Source organism: Papaver somniferum, chromosome 7 (assembly GCF_003573695.1).
Source record: "Papaver somniferum cultivar HN1 chromosome 7, ASM357369v1, whole genome shotgun sequence".
Lineage (NCBI taxonomy): Eukaryota > Viridiplantae > Streptophyta > Magnoliopsida > Ranunculales > Papaveraceae > Papaver > Papaver somniferum.
Genome location: NC_039364.1, coordinates 25,593,587 through 25,616,254, shown reverse-complemented (window position 1 = coordinate 25,616,254; position 22,668 = coordinate 25,593,587). Strand labels below are relative to the sequence as shown.

The following is a 22,668-nucleotide window of genomic DNA, read 5'->3' as shown; positions in this document are numbered from 1 at the left end:
CATTGTTTGCTCAGTAACTGCACGAGAGTGAGGCAGTTTGATTTGATTAGAGCAGTGTTATGGGTGAAGTATAACTAGCCTCAAGAAAGTTTTTAGACTGCGGAGGAGGTTACACCTTGGGAAACTGTATGAAGATTCTGAATCACTAGTCATGTATGGTTGTTTATTTTGCTGCATCTGTTGGAATCGTGTTGTAGTATTTGACTTCAAGGTTTTAATTCAAGTGGTTCGAGCATTTCAGAGTGACAATACGTCTTCAAATTAGATGCATACTTCTAAATATGAAGTTGTTCTAGACGACAGCCTTTGTCATTGCCCCTTCAAGAAAGTTCATGGCTGCCAGGATGGAATTAATGGCAGGGGTTATGTAAAGGGTTCTTTCCTGAAGCATGTTTATGACAGGCATCTCTCCTCTGAAGATGACAAGATCATATGCAGGGATTTGATTGCTTCTAACTTGCACATTTACTCGGCTTGGGAGAATTTTCTACGTCGCTTGCATATGTGGTTATGTTGCAGATGTATGCATTTCCACGGTTGGAAGAAATCTTGCAAGGGGAGATGGAGAAGTGGAGCTGTGCATGGAGATGTCATAGCCGGGCCTCTCAATGGTGCATAGGTTGAGTTTCTTATTCACGGTTTGGACAAACCAGGTGAGCTTTTGCCAGGTGGTGCTGATGCCTGCTTAGTTTCTACCTGCAATACAACCTGTGGACCTGTAGCCTGCTTAGTTCCTTCCTGTAATACAACCAGTGATGCTGTAGACTGTATTGGTGATAGTGACGCTGTAGAAGTGTCTACTCCAGGACCCTCCCTTTCTACAGACTTACTAAACGCAGTGCTTTAAAGGCAGTTCACGACAGTCTCTAGCATTCCGTATAAATGCAGGCTTGCTTTTGCGAGAACACTAAAGGTATGTCTTGACAGGATTATTGTAAATCCTGGTAGCTTATCAGCTTGGTTACATCTTATCTTTCTCCCAATCTGCACGCTAACCTTGTTCAAGCCAAGAAGCTCCACCGAGAAGAAATCCGGCAACAGAAAACGTTTACAGGTTGCAGCCATTAATCGGGCTCTTGCTGTTTGGAAAGAGCCTAACGGCTGTTCTATTTTGTTAAAGAAACTTCTACAGCAGCCTTTACGTTTTGGGTCTAAAGAGGCATATGAGAAGAGACAAGACGCAGCTACCTTGTTAGCTTGTCAAAAGAAGATAAGTTGTGGCCATTTCGCAGCAGCCATTCGAGTGCTCTCTTCGTCTGGTTTAGCTCCTCGTAACGAGTACACGTACTTGGAACTGCTAGACAAGCATCCACCTGCGCCTATGCCCACTGTTTCCTGTGATGAGGCCATGGTTGACCCAATTATAGTAGATTCTCGGGTTGTTTTACGGGCTATCAGGAGCTTCCCCAAAGGCACTTCATGCGGTCGTGATGGTTTGCGTGCTCAACATCTGGTCGACGCAATCAGTGGGGCGGCAGCTGCTATTGCAGATGATTTACTTGTTTCGATTACTGGGGTTGTCAATCTTTGGTTGGCTGGTAGGTGTCCTGCGGTTTTGGGAGAATTTATTGCTAGTGCACCTTTAACCCCTTTACTTAAACCTGGAGGTGGTATTAGGCCCATTGCAGTTGGTACAGTTTGGCGCAGATTGGTCTCGAAAGTAGCTGCTGTCTCGGTTGGTAAGGATATGTCTACTTATTTGGGCGATTACCAATTCGGGGTTGGTATTCCTGCTGGTGGGGAAAGTATTTTACATGCTGTAAATCGCCTACTGGAGATGAATGGTCACTCAGAGGAAATGTCAATGATGCTCATTGACTTTTCCAATGCCTTCAACATGGTGAGCAGATCGCAGCTCATCAAAGAGGTTCGCCTTCATTGTCCAGGTATTTCTCGTTGGGTAGAATTTTGTTACTCGAGGCCTGCCAAACTCTACTATGACCATTATATTTTGTCATCTGCACTTGGAGTTCAGCAAGGTGACCCCCTTGGTCCTCTGCTCTTTGCATTGACACTTCACCCCCTAGTGAAGACTATTGCTTCTCAATGCAAACTTGACTTGCACGCTTGGTACTTGGATGATGGTACAATTATTGGTGATACATTAGAGGTAGCTAAGGCTCTGAGCATAATAGAAACTGAGGGACCACGCAGGGGTTTACATCTTAATGTAAAGAAAACCGAAGTCTTTTGGCCTTCTACTGACCCCAGAAGCACAGCTGACGGAGTTTTCCCCGCTGATATTGGTAGACCTTCTAATGGTGTTAAACTATTGGGTGGACCGGTGAGTCTGGATTTGAATTTTATCAGTGATATGATGTTGAGCAGGGTGAATAAGACTGTTCAATTGATGTCTGCTATCAAGAAACTCAAAGACCCTCAAAGTGAGATGCTATTACTTCGCAATTGCACTGGAGTTTCTAGATTGTATTTTGCAATGCGTACTACCAATCCTGCAGCCTTACAATCTGCCACTGCCCTTTTTGATGATCACTTACTTAAGTACTTGAGACTTCTCATCACTGGTGATGGTGCGGGGTTTGGTCCTCTACAGCAGCGACTATCTACCTTGCCCATCAAAGATGGTGGACTTGGCATTTACACCATGGCTGACACTAGCGCCTATTGTTACCTTGCTTCTCAGTGTCAGACGACTTCGGTACAAAAGGTGATCCTTGGTAATTCATTCTCAACTGAAAAAGGCTCTGCTTATCAGTTTGCACTACAGAATTTTGCTCAGGTATGTGGCTTGCCTTCTACATACTGTGTCGATGATACTGCCCCCCCATCCATGCACTCCCTGGCAGTCACTTATTTTGATACAGTTAAGAAGCAAATCCCAGACCAATTTTCTATGTCCGCAAGAGATTCCATCCTGTGGCAGTGCAACCGTATGAAGCATGCACAAGATTATTTAATGGCTGTACTCATCATTGGGCTTAATCAGTGCCTTGGACATAGACATTTTAGAGCTGTACTTTGCTATCGTCTTGGTATCCCATTGTTTCTTGAGAATGGCTTGTGCCCAAGTTGTAATAAAACCATGGACATCTTTGGTGATCATGCACTTCATTGTGCTAAGGATATAGGCCCCAAGTTTCGACATGATATTGTTCGTGATGTAGTCGTCGACATTTGCTTCAAAGCTAGTGTTCCTGCTCGTAAGGAAGTTTCTTTGGGATTTCTGACGAATGATGACAAAGAGCTGAAACCTGCTGATATTCTTGTGCTTAACTGGGAAGACGGAAAGGATGTTTGTATGGATGTCACTGGTGTTTCGCCCTTCGCAGGTGATGGAATTCGCTCTTTCGTCCCAGGGAAAGCTATATCTAATGCGGTTTCACGTAAACACTCTAAATACTTGGACAAGTGTATTTCACATGGCCATGGATTGAGTGTTTTGGCTTTCTCTACTCTAGGAGAGTTGGGTGAGGATACTTTGTGTTTTTTCAAGCGCCTGAAGAATTGTTTAGTTAGTAACGACGCTAGTAGTGGTTTTGGTAGTTTTATTTTTCATAGATTAGGCGTTGCTATTCAAAAAGGTGTTGGAGCCCAGCTTGTTGCTAGGTTACCAACCAAAAGCTTTGTATAATGATTAATTACAAACTGTAAATTAGTGATTTTTTTTTTGTTTTTTAAAATAAAAAAGAAACAAAATTTTTTTTGGAAGATTTTAGATAATTCAATTAAGAGTAATTGAATTATCTTTTTAACTTGTTATGGGTTGTTAATATAGAAATTTTAAATGGTGGGTTCCTTAAATAAGAAAAAAGAGATTGGCCTAGAGATAATTTTCCCCAATTCCGAATGGTCAATTAATGATTACATTAAATAATTCATTTTTTCTTGGCTAAAACATACTCCATCAATCCAATCCACATCATAAACGAAAATGCTTTATATCCCGGGAGAAAATCTCGGAAGATCTATCGTGACCTATAATTTGAGGGCATATTTCTGGCCATTTATGATCCCATTGATGGCCTTTCCCATGTCCGTCTGATCCCCTCATTGAAGGGCGTCAACCTAGCATCACTCCATTATAAAGGCTTTAAATTTACGAAAAATGGGTCATTTGTCCAAATATTTTTAAAATCCGATTCAAATGGACGAGTAAAAATTAATATGGGTGAAATGGACAAAAAAAATAGCAAGGATGAAACTGGATTTATCCTGACTTAAACTTAAAAAATAGCAAGGATGAAACTGGATGCATCCTGGTGTAAATTAAAAAAAGAAAAAGTATTTGAAAATGGGCAGGATGAAACTGTTTACATCCTGGCTATTTTTGTATTTTTGTCCATTTAAACAGTATCAAAATCTAAATGTCTTTTTCACCCAGGATTTGTTGATTTTGGTATTTTTAACCAATTTTGTGTTAAATTTAAACAAACAAAAGCATACGCGAAGTTTGAAACTTGGAAGGAGTTATAATCTGTTTTGGGTAGAATAAATAAAATAGAAAAAATTATAAATCCGAATGATTTTTTTTTTTTTGGACAATCAACATATTTCAATTCATTCAAATCAAAACAATGATTACATGATCGCTTACAAAAATGACAAAAACATCAAAATAAAAGATAATCAAGACCCTAATACAAACAAGGACATCAATTACAAGTAGATCGCAAAGAGAAAGAGCAATAAACTGCAAAAATATCCAATTTCTTCTTATGTACAAGGGAGAGATGATGGTATATCCGGAAATGATTTCCAACCATTTAATCAGATTGTAGTCTTCTTCGAAAAGAGATGCTCCTAAAACAAAGGAGTAATTTTCCCATGAATTTGTCGATCCACACAAACGCATATGCTAATTGAAAGCGATGCAGTGATGAACCGTCGATGTTTTTGAATCGAGATAAGCAAGTCACGAACCAGCCATTGAATTTTGAAGAACTCCCTCCACAACGACGAAGAAAAATCGTCCCAAAACAGCGAAGAAATATGTTAAAAAACACCAGAAACGATGTAAAAACATCTTATTCATTACCTACTACCAAAAACTTAGAAAGAAAAAATTATTGGAGGAGAGACTTTTTTTCTTTTTTAATCTGGATGAATTCTAACATATGAAAATGAGTAACGGCATATTCAATGAAACAAATTAAACTGCCAGACAGATTACAAACTGCATTTAACACGAAATAACATTCCAACCGAAAGAAGATATATAACGCGTTATTATCAGTGTCTCGTATTTTTTTGATTGATCGTCCCACCGTGAGAGGGGTTTTTTAGTTCTACAAGATCCTACTTTTTAGACCTAACTGGCTAACAAGTTTAGTCATCTCGTATTTTTTTTTCGATCGGCCATTCCACTGTGACGGCGGTGTTCTAGTCCTACAAGAGACCCAACTGGCTAACAAACTAAGTCATGGGTAGGCTTTAACTATTCCCATGTGACCCACAAACTAAAAGAAAAAGAAAATGGTGCACAGTTATCAAAGTCTCCCCCTACTCCTAGCTCCCACCTCCACTCCCCCAAAAAGAAACAAAGTGTAGTAAAGGGGACCTTGACGGCGTGACCCACCCAAGGGCTAAGCACCTTGCCTCACGATATTCCACCTGACCTGACCTGACCAACCAAAATGTGTATATGCCACTATATTTGATCCCAAAACGTGCAATGAGCCATGAAACATACCTCGTTACCTTTCAAAACTTGCACAGCGTATTAAAATCTACCATGAGAGCTAAACCTTGCTCTTGATATCCAGAACTTCAGACACTGTTTCCTAGACGCGTCTAGCTAGCGTAAACGCACTAATATACTTCGGATATTCAATGGATATCGTGGATAATAAAAGTAAAGCTGGTTGATGTGTCGCCGGCAACTCCAAATCATCCTGCCATCACGGATACTTTAGCTGGAGCAAAGATTTGACTCGTTTTGTTTTTGAAAAATAGATGGTCATGACCTCGGTTGCACATACGCGGACACGACATGACGCGAATGCTGACACTATAAAATTCTCAAAAAATTAGGACGCGAACATTTATATACATATTATATTTATATATTATTTATATGTACAATCATATATTTATAAAACAAAGTCAGGTGTTTCGATCCTAAAAATTAGAAAATGATGCTACATGTGTATAAATTTCAAAAGGAAAGAAGATATTGTTTGTTTATACACGCCGAAGGTCAAACAATCAATCACTATTGAACACATGACACAATAAAAATGCATTTTTAGATTAATTCATGCCCAACTAAGGGTATACGTGATCTCATTTCCAATAAGAAAACCCTACTCCCTCGGTACCACATATATAGGCGGAATAGACAAAATCTCTTAGATTAAGAAACTTTCTTGATTTTATATATTTCTATGTTTTTTTCCTGTTTTACCCTTATTATATTTCCAATGTTAGAGACATACACTCAATTGTGACGATTCCCAAGCAAACAAATAGGGGTAGTAGAAGTAAAAAATCGTCTTGAAAATTGGACTCCGCCTATATAGTGGTATAGGGAAAATGAAAATTCCGCATATATAATAGGTACAGAGAGAGTAATAAAGACATACACCTATATTTTTTTTCTTCATTTAATTAATAATAGTAAAAATAAAGGAAAATGTTTAATTGGAAATGAAAAAAAATGTGTCAAACCCGAATTATTGGTGTGTCCAAACCAGACGCGCGCAGGACGCGCAAATTAGTGCATCGGACACGTGTCGTGTCAATGTCCCACGCGCGTCCCAACACTGCTAAAAGAATGAAGCGTACATGCAACCCAGGTCATGAGAAAGGGGTGTAGAGAGGAGCAGTGAGCTCTTTAAACATAAGTTAAACCGCAGTGTATAAGATTCGTTGATCCACTATGCTCTAAAATACTATAAGAATAATGTTGAGTGTTAGCTCGTAGTTAGAAGCGCAAATGGCCAAGGATTGTTCGCAATGTCAACTAAGAACATGATCCATTCACTGAGTTAGCCCATTTACTAGCTAATCAATTGTAAATGGTCAATATTTGACTAGATTAAATAACTGATTTTTTTCTTGACAAAAATATACTCCTGAAGTCTAAAAGGAAATTTGTCCACCTAATAGATATACTTAAATTAAAAATGAGTTATGCACCGTTTTTTTTATTTCTTGTTTATAACTCCGTGTGAGATAAGTGATTGGTCCCTCTTTGGTTCCTATCCAATGAGTCATCCAAGTAGAAATTGACGTTTAGTCCCAAAGTTACTGGGTTTGGAACGCTTTAGTCCACCCATCTCATGCCTAGTACTCTCTAGTTCAAAAAAGCTCCGCTTCTAACAATTTAGTCCAAATATGGACGAGTTAGTCCAAAAATACACCGATTCATGGATTTCTCGGATTTTCACAGTACCAAAATTACCCTTTCAAAATTTCCATATACGAACGATTTTTTTCAAATGTAATGTGGATCTAAGATTTCAAATCAGAAGAAATTGAGAAAGATGGAGAGAAAGGGAGAGAGAAACAAAGATGTAGAGAGATTTTGAAGGATTAAGTTGTTTCTTTATCAGATTATTTTGATCTCAGGTTAGTTTTTCATCGTTAATCTTTCGTTTTACTTCTTCGATTTTGTGACCGTGCTTTTTTTTAATGCATGGTAGGAAATCGATTCGATTTGTTATCTTTTGTTAGATCTTTTTGATTTTCTTTTTTTAGTTTTGATTTTTGTTATATTTAAGTTTTGATTTTCATGCAATTCTGATTTCATTTTCATTTCTTCTTCATAAATTTGTTGCTCTTTGTTAGTTTTTCAATTTTGAGATCTGCATATACATGATTAAGATGTTTTTGTTCTCTTCATATATGTTTTTTATAACACGACCAAAGTTATTAATGGCGATTAATTGATAGATTGATTGATTTCTTCTGTTTTTTATTAAACAGAATGTGTACATGTATATGTTTCAGTTTATGGTTATTTTAAGATTGATTCAAAGAATAAATTCTATGATATGTTCAAATGTGATTCAGATATATTTGTTTTTAAGTCTCTGTGTTAGTGGATTCTATATTAAGAAATTTCAGATGTGATTCAGATTTTTCTTGAGCTACCTCTGTTATTATATGTGATTTTTTTAGATCTCTTGATCTCTTCATTTGTTTGCTTCTATAATGCGTTTGATTTTATTTCATGATTTCTAATTGATAGAGTATCTGATATCTTTTTATGGTGATATAACATGTGTACTTTATACACTGTATATGTTTTCTATATATGTATTTTATAATACGCAAGGTATCAACCATGTCTAAGAAGGTTGTATACATATTGTACACTGAAATTCTCTTTGGTAAATGCATAGGTTGTTTTGTTTGAATCAACGCTCTATTTTTGTTATTTTTCTGTAGATATGTACATACTTGTACACTATACTAGCATGCTCTCCGATGAATGCATGACATGTTTTGTGGTTATGGATGCTAGAATTTGTCATTTTTTTTCTGTGGATGTGTACATATTTATACACTAAAATTCTCTATCATAAAGATATAACATGTCACGTGGTATGAATGCTAAAATTTGCTAGGTTTTTATACAGGTGCATAATTTTTTGTATGCTAGTATGCTCTTTCTATGAAGGGATGGCATGTTCTATGGGTATGATGCTATAATTGGTTATTTTTTTTGTAGAGGTGTACATGTTTGTACACTAGTATGTGTTTCAATTTATATAGCATGTGCATGGACTTTAATATACACCATATGTTTTTTTGTAATATGTAGGGTCTGAACCAAGTCTGAGCAGGTTGTGTATGTTGTTTTTGAATCATGGTGAGTATTCATCCATATTTTGGGAGATGCGTACACATTTATATACTAAAACTTTATGTGTGATGAATGCATCGGTTGTTTTCTTTGAATTAATGCTATATTTTTGTTGTTTTTCTGTAGATGTGTACATAATTATACGCTAGTATGCTTTCTCATAATTTTATGTTTTGTTTTGTGAGTATGGATGTTGGATTACTTGCTTTTTTAAAGGTGTGTACATAGTTGTACACCATTGTGTTGTGTCACTATTATATGGCACGCTTTAGGGGTATGGATGTTGGATTTCTATAGGTGTGTAAATAGTCGTACACCATTATGATCTCTCGTAATTTTATGATATGTTTTATGGGTGTGGATATTTGATTAGTTAGATTTTTGTATAATTCTACATGTTTATATACTAGTATGCTTTGTGATGAATTGATTGCATGTCCTGCGAGTATGTACGCTAGAGTTTATTATGTTTCTGTATAGGTTTACATATTTGTACACTTGTATGCTATGTAATGATTATTTTGAGTTTATTTTTAACTTTAAGATTTTCGGGATCATATTTTCTGGGTGTATATAGTTGTACACATGTTAATGTTAATGTGTACATAGTTATACATATTTTTGACTTTATGAATGGTATTACTAGGGTGCATGAATCATTTGGTCGCAGTTAATGAAGATGGTTGGACATGAATACGTCGAAGAGATGATTACCTCTTGATTATTCCATTCATAAATGGTGGATGTCACTAGGGTAAGTTTCTTTACCTTTGCAATTGATCTTGAAACCTTATTTTGACCATAGTTAACCCTAGTAATGATGTAGATGATATTCAGGTCGATAATATGTCACACTTTAGATTCATTGGGTATTATTTGAATTTATATGTATGTATAAATTTAGGGACTCATAAGCTCAAAATAATTTTATTCAATATTGGTAGTGATATTGTTGCTTAGGTACACGATTCAAGTTGTACGTGTGTATATGATTGTGCACGTTGTCCGGTCTCATTTATATATGTCACATCTATGGGTATGGATGTGCACAGGTTGATTGTTTGAAAGATGTGCATAGTTCTGCAACTAAGTGTACATAGTTATACACATGTTTATTGTTTTTGAATCTGCGCATAGTTTTGCAATATTATGTTCTTTTTTTTCCAAATCATTTCATTGGTGAATATGTTTTATTTTCCAGATTGAAGATTATCATGTTGATGTCTAAGAGACGGGTAAAACATCTTATAGGTAGAATCATTAGTCGCATATCCAGGACTCCATTTGGAAGATGAAGAAATCAACGCATCAAAATTGCTAGAGAGAAGTAAAGAAGGCCTATGATGTGCACTGAGTGCTTTACTTGCACCTTACTTAATGATTTACTACCATTCTTGCTTACGACTTTGTACTTTTTTTCTCATGTAAACTGTTACAATGAATGTTACTATCTTATTTATTTTAAGAATTTAGATTGGTTTTTACTTCAGTATATGTGTCTTTATTTCTGCAGGTATGAATAATTTTATAACATGTCAGTACATATTCAACAGTATGTACACTTTGATTTTCTAACCTGTCAGTAGTTGTGCACCATCATGTACATCACTATGTACACATGAAAAAAAATTACTTAAAATATACCATGTAAATCTGAAAAAATCTGCATTCAAAACATCTATATTCAAACTAATAATAAGATTAATTCAAGGTTTTACAAGTAATAATAGTTGTTTAAGAAAGTTAAGAAACATAGTTGTTAAAAGTTTAAGAAAGTTACAAACAACTTAAGCAGGTTTTAAACATAAATCAAGTTGTTTCTCTCCTACTCGCACGCCAATCTTGGTATTATTTATCTTCTGCGATATTCTACAGTTTGGCAGGACCACCGACAGGTTTCTGCAGGTTCTGATGTTACCATCTCCAACAAGTATATACACACCTACAAAAATCAGACAAATCCAACTTCAAAAACTATGAAACATGTCATACATCCATGAGATAACTTACCAGTGTACTAGCATGTATACCATGACATCCATACTTCGAAAATTATAGAACCCGTGACATCCATACCCACAAAAACTTCATATATCCATGACATAACATACTAGTGTGCAAGTATGTACACACCTACAAAAATCTTAAAACCAATATTCATACTCGCACAAGAAAGTTCATACGTCCATGAAATGATACTAGCAGTGTACATGTATGTACACACCTATAGAAATGACATAATCTAACATTCAAAACCACAGAACATGTCATACTCCCATGACATGATACATCAGTGTACAAGTATGTACACACCTCCAGAACTTTAACAAATCCAACATACATGCTCATACAAAACACACCATTTGTTCATGACATGATACAACAATGCATAAGTATGTACACACTTACAGAAATGAAAAAAATCCAACATTTAAAACCACAAAACAGATCAAATGCCCATAACATGATACAATGGCATACAAGTATGTATACTCCTAAATAAATCCAACAAAAATAACATGCACGCCGACGAAATAACCCACACATCCTTGAGTTGTCATACATGTGTACAAATCTGTATACAACCACAACTAATTTAAGTAAAATAGAATTCATACTCACATAACAATACATATACCCCTGAAATGACATGTTGTCGTACAAATCTGTACACAACTGCAACAAATCTAACAAAAATAACATCCATGTCCACATAACAGTTCATACACCCCTGAAATAACATCTTGTATATAAATATGTACACTACCACAACAAAACTAACAAAAACAACATTCATGCCCACAGAACAGTCCATACATCCCTGAAATAAAACGCATATTCTTCTTATATTTTCTCTCTCTCACTACGAGAAATATTCTTCCCGCCCTACGTGGCCCCACTTTTCCGCTCATCCTTTTCCTCCCCCATAAGAGTCAGCCTTTAAAACATAACAAGTTTATTGATAGGTTTGATTTTGAATAAAGATGAAACAACATATGTGTACTTATATGTACACCAGTAATCAAACTGTTTAAAGATTTGATCATGAAGATGAACAACATATGTGTACTTATATGTACACCAGTAACACAGGTGATGGGAAAACAAGTTTAAAACACACACAACTGGCGATATGAAGTGAAACAACATGCTGGTGCACAGTTATGTACATCAGTAACACAAGTAACGGGAGAAAAGGTTCAAACCACACAAAACAGGCCATATGAAGATGAAACAACACACTGGTGGACAAATATGTACACTAGTAACACGAGTGATGGGGAAAGAGCTTCAAAACACACACAACCGGCCATATGAAGATGAAACAACATGCTGGTGCACAATTATGTACACTAATAACACAAGTGATGGGAAAAAGACTTCAAAACACACACAACCAGCCATATGAAGATGAAACAGCATGCTGGTGCACAGTTATGTACACTAATAACACAAGTGATGGGGAAAAGGCTTCAAAACACACACACCATGCTATTTGAAGGTGCTGGTGTACTGTTATGTAAACTAGTAACACAAGTGATGGGAAAAAAGCTTCAAAACACACACAACACGTCGTATAAAATGAAACAACATGTTGGTGTACAGTTTTGTACACTAGTAACACAAATGACGAGAAAAAAGCTTCAAAACACACACAACCGGTCATATGAAGATGAAACAACATGCTGGTGCACATATCTATACACTAGTAACATAAGTGATGGGAAAAAAGTTTTAAAACACAAAAATAAGACCAATATTTGTTACCTTTTCCTTTCTTAACTGGTGATGACTTTGAAGTTTTTGATGTCTTTTTATATGGTGATGATTTTGCAGTTTTTTTACTACAGTTGATGTTGAAACTGCTGCATTCTTTTAAGATTTTGATCTCGTCTTAGGACCTGGTGATTTTGAAATTTCTTGTTCTTCAACTGATGTTGTATCTTCCGATAGTTCTTCTACTTTCCTCTTTTGAACCAGTTTTTCCCAATCACCATGTTGTTACTTCTACCGCAATCATCAACGATTATAAAGCTTTAGGGTTTGATAATGAAGATTTAGGGTTTGATTATGAAAATTTAGGGTTTCGATTTGGGTTTTCTCAGTTAGGTTACAGTTTTTCTTTCTTCTCTTTGTTTTCTCTGATCTTCTTTTCTCTTCTCTCTGCTAAATGAAATAATTTATTTTTCCGTTTTTTTGTTTTGAACGAACGTGTCACATTCACCTTAACGTGTCAGTTGCAAACTGTTTTCATTCACCGTACGTGTGCTTTATGAAACGCGTGCGAAGGATAGCAGCGTCTTTATACAAATTTTGAACTAATTTGTGCCTAGTCAACTAGGACTGGACTAATCTGTACATTTTGAGGCGTTTTTGGACGAAACCGTTTTTTTCCGTCATCCAAAGACTATCTTTGGATCCTCGCACGGAATTACCTTAAATAGAATCTGTTGTAAAATGTGTACGGGGTAACAGCATATTCAAGCGATGAAGCAAATTTAGCCGCCAGACAAAGTACAAACTGCATTTACCAGGAAATATCATATTATGTCAGCACCCGACATGATTTCCAGAAAACCCGAGGGGGCAAATCTCACATAAGACTAAACTTATTAAATTCAAATTAACAGCCTACGGCTTAGTGTTGATTACACGCATATGCTCATTAAGGCATAAAAATGACAGTGGATTAAATATGGATAAACTCCTACCAAATTGCATCATACTAATGAATAGAATATGGCCATTTGCCAAAGCATTAGGATGCATCACACCACTATAAATAAAAGTCATGTCTAGCTAGTTAAAACACATCCACAATCACATATACTGATCATCTTCCAAATCCCATGACTTCTTCTTTTGGTTCTTGCATTTTTCAATTTTCTCTTCTTCCTCTTCTCCTTCTGTTCTTCATACTTTCCATTTCCAATGCTCAATCACCTTCCCCTACTCCTAGACCTACCAGTATCGTCTTTGATACTGAATACGATCCACTAACCCTCCAAATCATGATCAATCTTAACCAAGGAACTCCTCTAGCTCCCGTGAAACTAGTCCTCGATCTCGGGGGAAAGTTACCTTGGCTCCGTTGTGACAAAGGCTATACATCATCATCATACAAACCAGTCAAGTGCAAATCACCTAAATGTGCACAAGCTAGCAAACACGTCACATGTGTATCGTGCAATAATAGCACCAAGCCTCATAAAACCTGGTGCCATAATAATGCCTGCAGCATTCACATAAGAAACCCAGTAACTAAGGCCGTCGGACATGGTGAGCTAATTACTGATTTTGTCACGGCTAGATCTAATCCAGGGTTCTCAGAGACACCTGGTCCTCTTCTTACGCCTCGCCGGATTGCGTTCGGTTGTGCAACTTCTGGTGAGTTCTCATTACGTGGACTTGCTAAAGGTGCTCAAGGAGTGGCTGGTCTGGGACGTTCATCCGTTCTTTCTTTAGTTTCACAGTTTGCAGCTGGATTTCGACTTTCTCGTATATTTGCTCTGGAATTGGGAACAGGTGAGATTTTCTTCGGGGGTGGACCATATGTTTCCACGTTTGGAAGTGATTTTATAGATTTGAGGGAATCTCATTTATGGAGTTACACCCCACTCTTGACTAACCCAAAAAGTCCTGAAGAATATTTCATTCATGTTAAATCAATCAAGATATACAACGTAACAGTACCGAATATCGATAAAAGATTGTTGTCCATTAACAAGGCAACCGGAGTCGGAGGAACGAAAGTCGACTTTCAAGCTCCTTATACTATTCTACAGACATCAATCTACAAGGCAATTGCAAAGGTTCATATGGCTAGATACAAGAATGCTATTATGGTTCCTCCTGTTGCGCCTTTTAGTACCTGTTATAAAGCATCCACTATGGATGTACCTGAATGGATATTAGAGGGAAATAGGATACCACACAGTGTCGTTTTCATCTTTGGCAAAGGTGGAATGAGCACTGTTAGTGACTTGAAATGGATGGGAGAAGATGTCAGATGTTTGTCATTCATCGATGGAGGTTTATATCCTAAGACTTCCATTGTTATTGGTCGATATAATTTCAACGGCTTCCTAGAGTTTGATATTTCAAGATCAAGATTTGGGTTCTTGAATCCATTATTTCCTTGAAATGTACGTACTTCAGTTGGATTTGCAAGCTAATTAAATTTTGTGTATCATGTAATCATTATTAGTTAAGTAATGGTATCATAAATATGTTTCACAACCTTCCTTCCGTCAGTTGTCTAGAACCGACAAGTTCAGACCTCATTCTCGTGCTTCCGCTGAATCTTCCTCCGCCAACCAATCTAGGCCTACCTATCCCTGTTCACTTAGGCCCATTGTGTAGTTTGTCTGTCAGCTACTCAGAACTGACGAGCAGGGGGGGAACCACATGGAAGGGTGGGTGTGCACTTGCCCACCCAACCCATCTGGTTTCCAAGCCCAATTTTTCGAGATAAAAATAAGTTATCCCTTATAACCCGAAACGTTAAATACTAACCCTCCTCATGAGATATATATCAAGCACCTTATTCTCCTATGAAAGCGGCAACTAAAAAAACCCTAGGTTAGTTTCATGAATACGAAAGAAGAAAACCATCATTACCTGGATGCAGTTGAAATACGGGCCAGCAATAGAAAAAAAATACTTACAATTTCGATCACATTAACTGCATCTTGAATCCCTGGTAATCAACAATTCTTTTGAATCCATCAACCTATTACAATGAGCAATTCTAAAGATGTTGGACAAGAATTGTGTAAAAACGGTGGTGATTTAGTGTTAACTGAAGACAATGATATGCGAAGGGATTGCGAAACATTGGAGGCTTTAAGTAGTGACAAAGAAGATTATAAGGTTCATTCGCGATGTAAGATGTGTTTCATGGAAGAAGAAACCAGCAACCATACTGTACTTCACTGCTCTTTTGTTTAAGAGGTATGGAGTTACTTTCTTCAATTTACAGGAGCTGAGTATGGGAAGGCCTTCCACAACAGGGGTTTGACTTGATGGTTGGACAAGACATTAGTCTAATGTCTTCCACAACTTCATCTGGAATGGTCTTTCACAGGCTCTCTATAGAGAGGAATAGAAGACTCTAGTCGAAATGAAGCTGATACAATAATTGTTGTTAAACCTCATGGGGACCCGTCTAAGATGATTTGTGGGTTATATTTTAAAGACCTTGTACATCGTTGGGAGGAACAATTTTACCCGAAGTGCTTAAGTTAGTATTGCTGGCTTATATAGCATTTTTGGATGGGGCATGTAGTTCTGTTTGATTTTCTCTTTTAACTAGGTATCACCGGGGGCTTACGGCCCCGGCTCAACCTGTAATTAGTGTTGTGTGTCAAGAAATATTAGGTATATAACTCGAGGTTTTTAATATGATATGTTTCGTGAGAATATTTTAAAAGTATCATTGATATGTTTTTGTTAATATCCAGATATCATCATTAATTGTTTCTTAAATTTTTTTCCTATGTGGCTTTTTTATTAATTGACATGAGCGTATTTGAATATATATAGAGTCTTTTACCCAAAGTTGAATTATTTACTTGAACGAATTAATAAATTATTTTGAAGAAAATTATTTTAAAAAAATCTATAAACTTAAAAAAATAAATTCTAAACGTATTCCAAAGAAAAAAACAGTTCGATGTGAATAAGAATTCAAGTTAACAAAAATAATTAGGTAACTAATAAGGTAAATAGTGCAAAGTTATTGAAGTTGTCCAAGCAGTAGTTAATGCCTTTTGATATAGCCAAAAAACTGGTGAACTGTAAGATAAAATGAACAATATTATAAACTGTAGTTGTAGCATACCTTTCCAAGAACATTAATATAACAAAAGAATTAAGATCCATTAAAGACTATTCGCAAAAGTGAATATTCATGATCTTTGACCCAACCATGAAATTCAAGCTTTTCTTTTTGGCAATTCACTATTCTTGCATAGTTGTATTCTTTCTGGAGCCCACATTTTCTCTATGCCGGTTCTGTATGTCTTTTCTTTTAAATCGAAGTATCCATTCTATGACAACTTTTGATTTACCCTCTATTTTTGTGTCTTTAGTCGACGTTGTTTGAATTGTCTTAGCACGTGTTTCTGTTTTGGTTTTAACTTCTCCATATTTTAATGGATTAGTATCATGTACTTGTAAATTTTATATTCAGACTTACCCATGGGAAAATACCGATGGATACTCGTTATTTACACACCGTTCGATGATCCAATCTTCTGAAAATGCAATCGCCTCCTTGTCGATTTACTTGAATGCTAAATCGTGATTGTCTTCCTCGTGTTCAATGAACTCTTCATTCTTCAAATATATCTGAAGCATCTTAATATCATATGATAATCAAATATCACTACTGCAATGACGCTTAACGTTGTTCTTAAGATGGTCAAAATCATGCAACATCAAAAACTTTTAAAAGATGTAGTACTATTTCAATATTTTTTCAGTTTCTTATTTGGATTAAATCCATGTTGTTTTGTTGCTTTAGATAAGAAGTTCTTCAATACGTCTTCTTTATCCAAATATCTTGTATTTGATTAAGGACCCACGGGAGTCCTGCAAGAAGTGCTTGCTCTTTCTTTTGTTGTATACAGTATCTTGCTCTTTCTCGGTATCATTGTTAGTCTTTCCTTCCATGATCTCTTGATCCTTCATGAAAGTTTAGTCACCTCGTTGTCAAGCGATGCCTATCTTTTCTTATATCTCTGTGCATAATCAAGTTTCAACAAGTTACACGGAAAAACAATATTTATCTTCGCATGGCGAGAAATATTTTCCTAATTTTGGTTCCATTTTGAACGAATTGACCTGTGAAAATTGTATCATCTTATATTTATAGAGATATTATAAAATAGGGATACTTTGACACTTTATTTAAAATCATCGATATCTCTTAAAAATATCGTACGTTCATGTCGTTATTTTCTAATCATAAGAACATTGTTATCTGATTGAAGAGATCATTTTCTAACCATGCATTTCGAAACAAGAAAGCATAATTAGAAACATACATATATGATAAAGAATATATCATTTTCTTATACACAAAGATTTTGTTCCTTCAACTACCTGGACCATGTACTTTACATTTTGCAAGTCTTAGAAAGAGAGTTGGTTTGGTTTTTTTATCGAGAAATTTAGCACCCATAAATTTATCAACTCGTTCCACTATTCATATCTTTTACATCTACTCAAGTATTAAAAAAAATATGAGGTAATCAACGTTCTTGGAATTTAATGGCGCACACATATGCAACAACTTTAAGGTAGACATTTCATTCCTTAGTTTCTTTCATCAAGCGATCTATTTTCAACCGAAACGAATATGATCAAAATTCAACTTTCAGAGTAGAAGTTATCGCTAATATCTAACCAATTCGGGATCGCAGTAGTTGTCAGACTGATATTTAGGTGAAAATTAAAGCATATCATGGTCACTAGGGCTTAACCCGTGCGGTAACGGCACGAGAAAGGATGTGTATTTCAAATATATCCATCGGTTCATACATATCATAACTGTTGGCGAAAAATCGATCCAGTCGATCCAAGTCTAAAGGTTTTTGAGGTGTTGGTCAATAAACATGTCCTTAGCCTCAAATCTTTTAATATTATGCCTGTAAGTCATACAATCCTTTAGAACAAACATAGTTAATCGTTAATCAACTCCTCAAGTTCATATGGGCCTATGGGTAATATAACACTACTCCATTCATTTCTTCAAAACAAATTAGTGTCCTTACTTCGAAAACATACAAAATCATCAAAGGTCGTTCACCAAATTTGTAACAAAACCGATGACGCAAAATTACTTCAAAATCTGTTAGCTTCAGGAATCAGTTTTCTCCCTTTGATGATATATATATAAATTATTCCAAAGTTACATAGATTTTTGTTTATTCATTTTCCTAAAGTTTAATAATTTGTGATTCTTGATCAAAATCGTTTCTTATCTAGCTACTTATCTTCTCTCTATACCTATTAGTATTACCACGAATTATTTCTCAAGCATGCATAATCACACGAAGTCGAGGAGAAATGACAGAAACAGAAATCATGACAAAATGGGAATAAAGAGAGATAGGAGAAACCAAATCAATTACAATTCATTTGTGTGTAGCCTTGTATAGAGTCAATTATTTTTATAGGTTTCATCTTTTTTCCTGCCCCGGCCCGAAAAATCTTAAAACTACAGTTGTTGATTTATCTTCTCCCTAAAATAATCTGGTCTTTAATATGTATTCTTATTCTAAAAAATTAAAAAAATAAAGAAAAATAAAACAAAAACTAATATCAAATATAAAAATAACCAAGGGTAACTAAATAATTTATCTACCTTAGGACACCTTCTCATCCCACTACCACTACTTCTTTCATCACCACCACCATTATCGTCATCAATCAACCATTTTCACCACCACCCACCACCATCATCCCCACCGCCTATCCATCACCCCCGCCCACCATCAAAACCACCATTAATGCCTACTGATTAAATATAAAATAAATTTATTATATACTGTTGTTTGTGGGTGAAAACTGTTTCTGCTGATTTCGGTAATTTCGTGTGTGTAGGTGAGAAACGAGTCTAAACCCTAAACAATGTACTACACGGGAGTACTTTTGATTCGAGAGATCAATCTGTACAATCCTGACCTAAACCAAGAAATGGTCTTTCCAGGCTTGCTTCGGCTGGTCTTAGGGAGGGAAGCGAAGAAAGTGTTGAGACCAGAATAGTTGATTCTGGAAGTGTGGGCGTTTCGTGACTTGTATCAGAAAGCTGAACTGTCTATCTGACTGAAAAGCTATCAGATGATTTCTGGATGTTGTATTGTTCTCCTGACCAAACTTTTTGTTTGGTGGAAATAGGTGAGACCTATTTATACAAGTCGCAACAAAACGTACCCTGGTCTCGTAGGAAGTGGAAGCGATTGAATGGTGGAAGAAAGCAGTAACGGGTAATGAAAGATACGTTTCACCATTATTTCTTTCCATTACTAACCGCCTCACTTTTATGACAATTTCTTGTAACGGGCGTATTGCATACCGTACGCTGTAAACCGCCAGGCCAATACCCTGATGAGTATCCCCCAGTTTGTTACATGTTTTGATGTCTCGAGTGTTTTAATGAAAAACGTGTAGCGCTTTTCTACATGTGGAAAGTTTAAAATTGATAGGATTGCCGTAAGTAAATAGCGTGTGATGCTATTAGGCTCGTCTTGGTTGGTCGCCTAGAACTTGCCACAAGCTCGCCGGCTTGGTGGCGAACTTCGATGGCCGAGATCACATCTCATGAAATAAGGGTAGCCGTTGATTGTGGCTACCTTGTGTTGGCGTTCGATGAGTTTGGTGGCGCGACCAAAGGATTTGGCGTCGCGGCCAAATTAGGGTTTGGCGGCACAAACCAAAGAATTGGGGTTGCGGCCAAAAGGTCGCCACAAGTCTTGCGGTTTGGTGGCGAACTTGGACGGCTGATATTTGCATATTATGAGGAAAGATGACCATTGATCATGGCCGCATCTTGTTTGCATAGCGGCATTGGCAACATGTTGGTGGTATGTCAGTAGTGTAGCCATGGCATAGCGGCAGCCAATGGCATAGCCGTGGTATGGTGTCATGCTAGTAGCCGCGGCATAGCGGTATGCCAGTTGCGGCATGGACAAAGCTAAAATTGGCGTTGTGGAAGAATTAGGTAGCAACTTGCCCAAATTAGGGTTTGGCGTGTCGAAACCCTAATTAGTGCGTGTAGTATGCGATGACATGGCGCTTTTGGCATGCGCGTCTGACGTGCGCGTCTGGCATGCGTGTGTGGCATGCGCGCTTGGTATGTGCGTCTGGCGTGCGTGCTTGGTATGCGCGTCTAGCATGCGAGCCTGGCATGCGCGTCTGGCATGCGTGTTTGGCATGCGCGTCTGGCATGCGCGTTTGGCATGCGCGCCTGGCATGCACGGTATGCGCGTGCGGCATGTTGGCGTGTTTTGGGAAGTTGGCGCGTTTGGGGAAATTGGCGCGTTTTTGGGGAGTTGGTGTGTTTTGGGAAGAGAACTTAGTATGGCGAGCTCTTTTGAGGATGTGGCAGGTTTGGAGCAACCTAATTGGTCAATGAGAGTAGAGGGCCGACAAGCTAGGGCACGTCCACACTTTTAGTGCACCGTGGCGAGTTTGATGTGACCTGATTGGTCGACGGGAAGTGGGGCCAGCAAGCTAGGGCGTGACCACACTTCCAATGCGATGTGGAGGATTTGAAGCAACCTAATTGGTCGATGGAAAGAGGGCCGGCATGCTAGGGCGCGGCCGCACTTTTAGTGCGTTGTGGAGGATTTGGTTGCCTAGTTTGGATAAGCATGGTTTCGACCAACGGGGTCTAGTATACTGCGCGGGGCACGAAACCCTAATTTTGCAATTTAGCCGGGTTTATGAGTTCTTTGTGAGTTATCACAATAAATGGCTGGATTTTGTATGCTGCCATAAAAATCCTTATCTACAGAATGCAGTGTGCTTTCCGTCTGAGCATTTTGTGCAATGGCCTTAACTTTAGTACTTGGAGGTTCATGCTACTCCGCTGCGAGTGAACATAAATCCGTCATGCCATACCGATTTAAGGGTTTTGCTGGGGAACATAGCACAGGAAAGTACTCAGTGAGTCTCGTATTGGCGGGATGCCGAAATTTATAGAGTGTTATGGATAAAAGTATATTGAGCGGCTAAATAAATATGTCAGTGGAGAGATTAGCACTCACAACACCGCTTCCTTGCAGAGTGACGTCACATCCGATGCAAGGTTTTACGATTTTAACCCTAAGTTCAAAACCACCATCAACATTAAGTCCCCTGCTTAGCACGTAACAGTGGCATTGTTGCGGGGTAAGCATAAGATGGTGACAGAAAAGGATAAAATCGAAACGACAAGTCATGAAGAGATTTTCAAGAAGATTTGGCTAACCTTTGTCGGGAGGCCTGAAGAATCTGTGACCCTTGCATTGGTGGCTTTGCATAAATTCGGCTTGGCCATAGTGGGTTGGCGTCAGCGCTGCAACTTTGGATACTAATCGGCAAAGGTAGCACTACAAATTGGTCCGCGGAACGGGTGCTGGCCAGCTACAAAAAGGTAGATGGCGCTGCTTTTACTGACTAGGTCAATGACGCTGCTGGCTATGGAAAGGTGAATGGCGCTGTCTAGGACGCGGACTGTTGGCGCCGGCTGTGGAGCGGACTGTTGGCGCTGGCTATGGAGCGGAGAAGATGGCGCTGCTTTGAACGGGTAAGATGAGTGTTGAGGTGGTGGAGCCGTCAGCACTATAATATATTGAGGCAGTATGCATGACAATAGAGTAGTGAGTGTTGAGGATTTTACACGTCTCAATACTAAGAGGATGGATGTGTTAAGAAAGTATGACTTGCAACACAATAGTGAGTGTTGAGGAGTTTACACGTCTTAACACTAAGAGAAAGGATGTGTTGAGGCAGCATGCATGGCAACACAATAGTGGTGTTGCCAGGCATTTGCACGTCTCAACACCAAGAGGACTGTGTGTTGGGGCAGCATTCCTGGCAACACAATTGTGGTGTTGAGGAATTTGCACGTCTCAACACCAAGAGGAAAATGTGTTGAGGAAGCTTTCCTAGCAACACAGTAGTGGTGTTGAGGAATTTGCACGTCTCAACACTAAGAGGAAGAATATGTTGAGGAAGCATGCCTAGCAACACAATAGTGGTGTTGAGGAATTTGCATGTCTCAACACCAAGAGGAAAATGTGTTGAGGAATCTTTCCTAGCAACACAGTAGTGGTGTTGAGGAATTTGCACGTCTCAACACCAAGAGGAAAATGTGTTGAGGAAACTTGCCTAGAAACACAGTAGTG

At 37.7% G+C, this 22,668-nt stretch overlaps 1 protein-coding gene and 1 long non-coding RNA gene across 3 annotated transcripts; both read left to right on the top strand.

The window, feature by feature from the left end:
- Positions 1 to 7,410: 7,410 nt before the first annotated feature.
- Positions 7,411 to 10,259, top strand: LOC113293103. 2 transcript variants are annotated; one of them, XR_003332047.1, is made up of 4 exons: positions 7,422 to 7,530; positions 8,729 to 8,776; positions 9,417 to 9,524; positions 9,972 to 10,259. It is a non-coding gene; the product is annotated as an uncharacterized LOC113293103 (long non-coding RNA). The 2 variants fall into 2 exon arrangements; XR_003332046.1 differs by lacking the exon at positions 8,729 to 8,776 and having other exon boundaries at positions 7,411 to 7,530.
- A 3,361-nt stretch (positions 10,260 to 13,620) lies between these two features.
- On the top strand, positions 13,621 to 14,913 carry LOC113294396 (basic 7S globulin-like). Its single transcript, XM_026542793.1, has one exon. The coding sequence runs from the start codon at positions 13,621 to 13,623 to the stop codon at positions 14,911 to 14,913; it is 1,293 nt and encodes a 430-aa protein (XP_026398578.1).
- Positions 14,914 to 22,668: the final 7,755 nt, after the last annotated feature.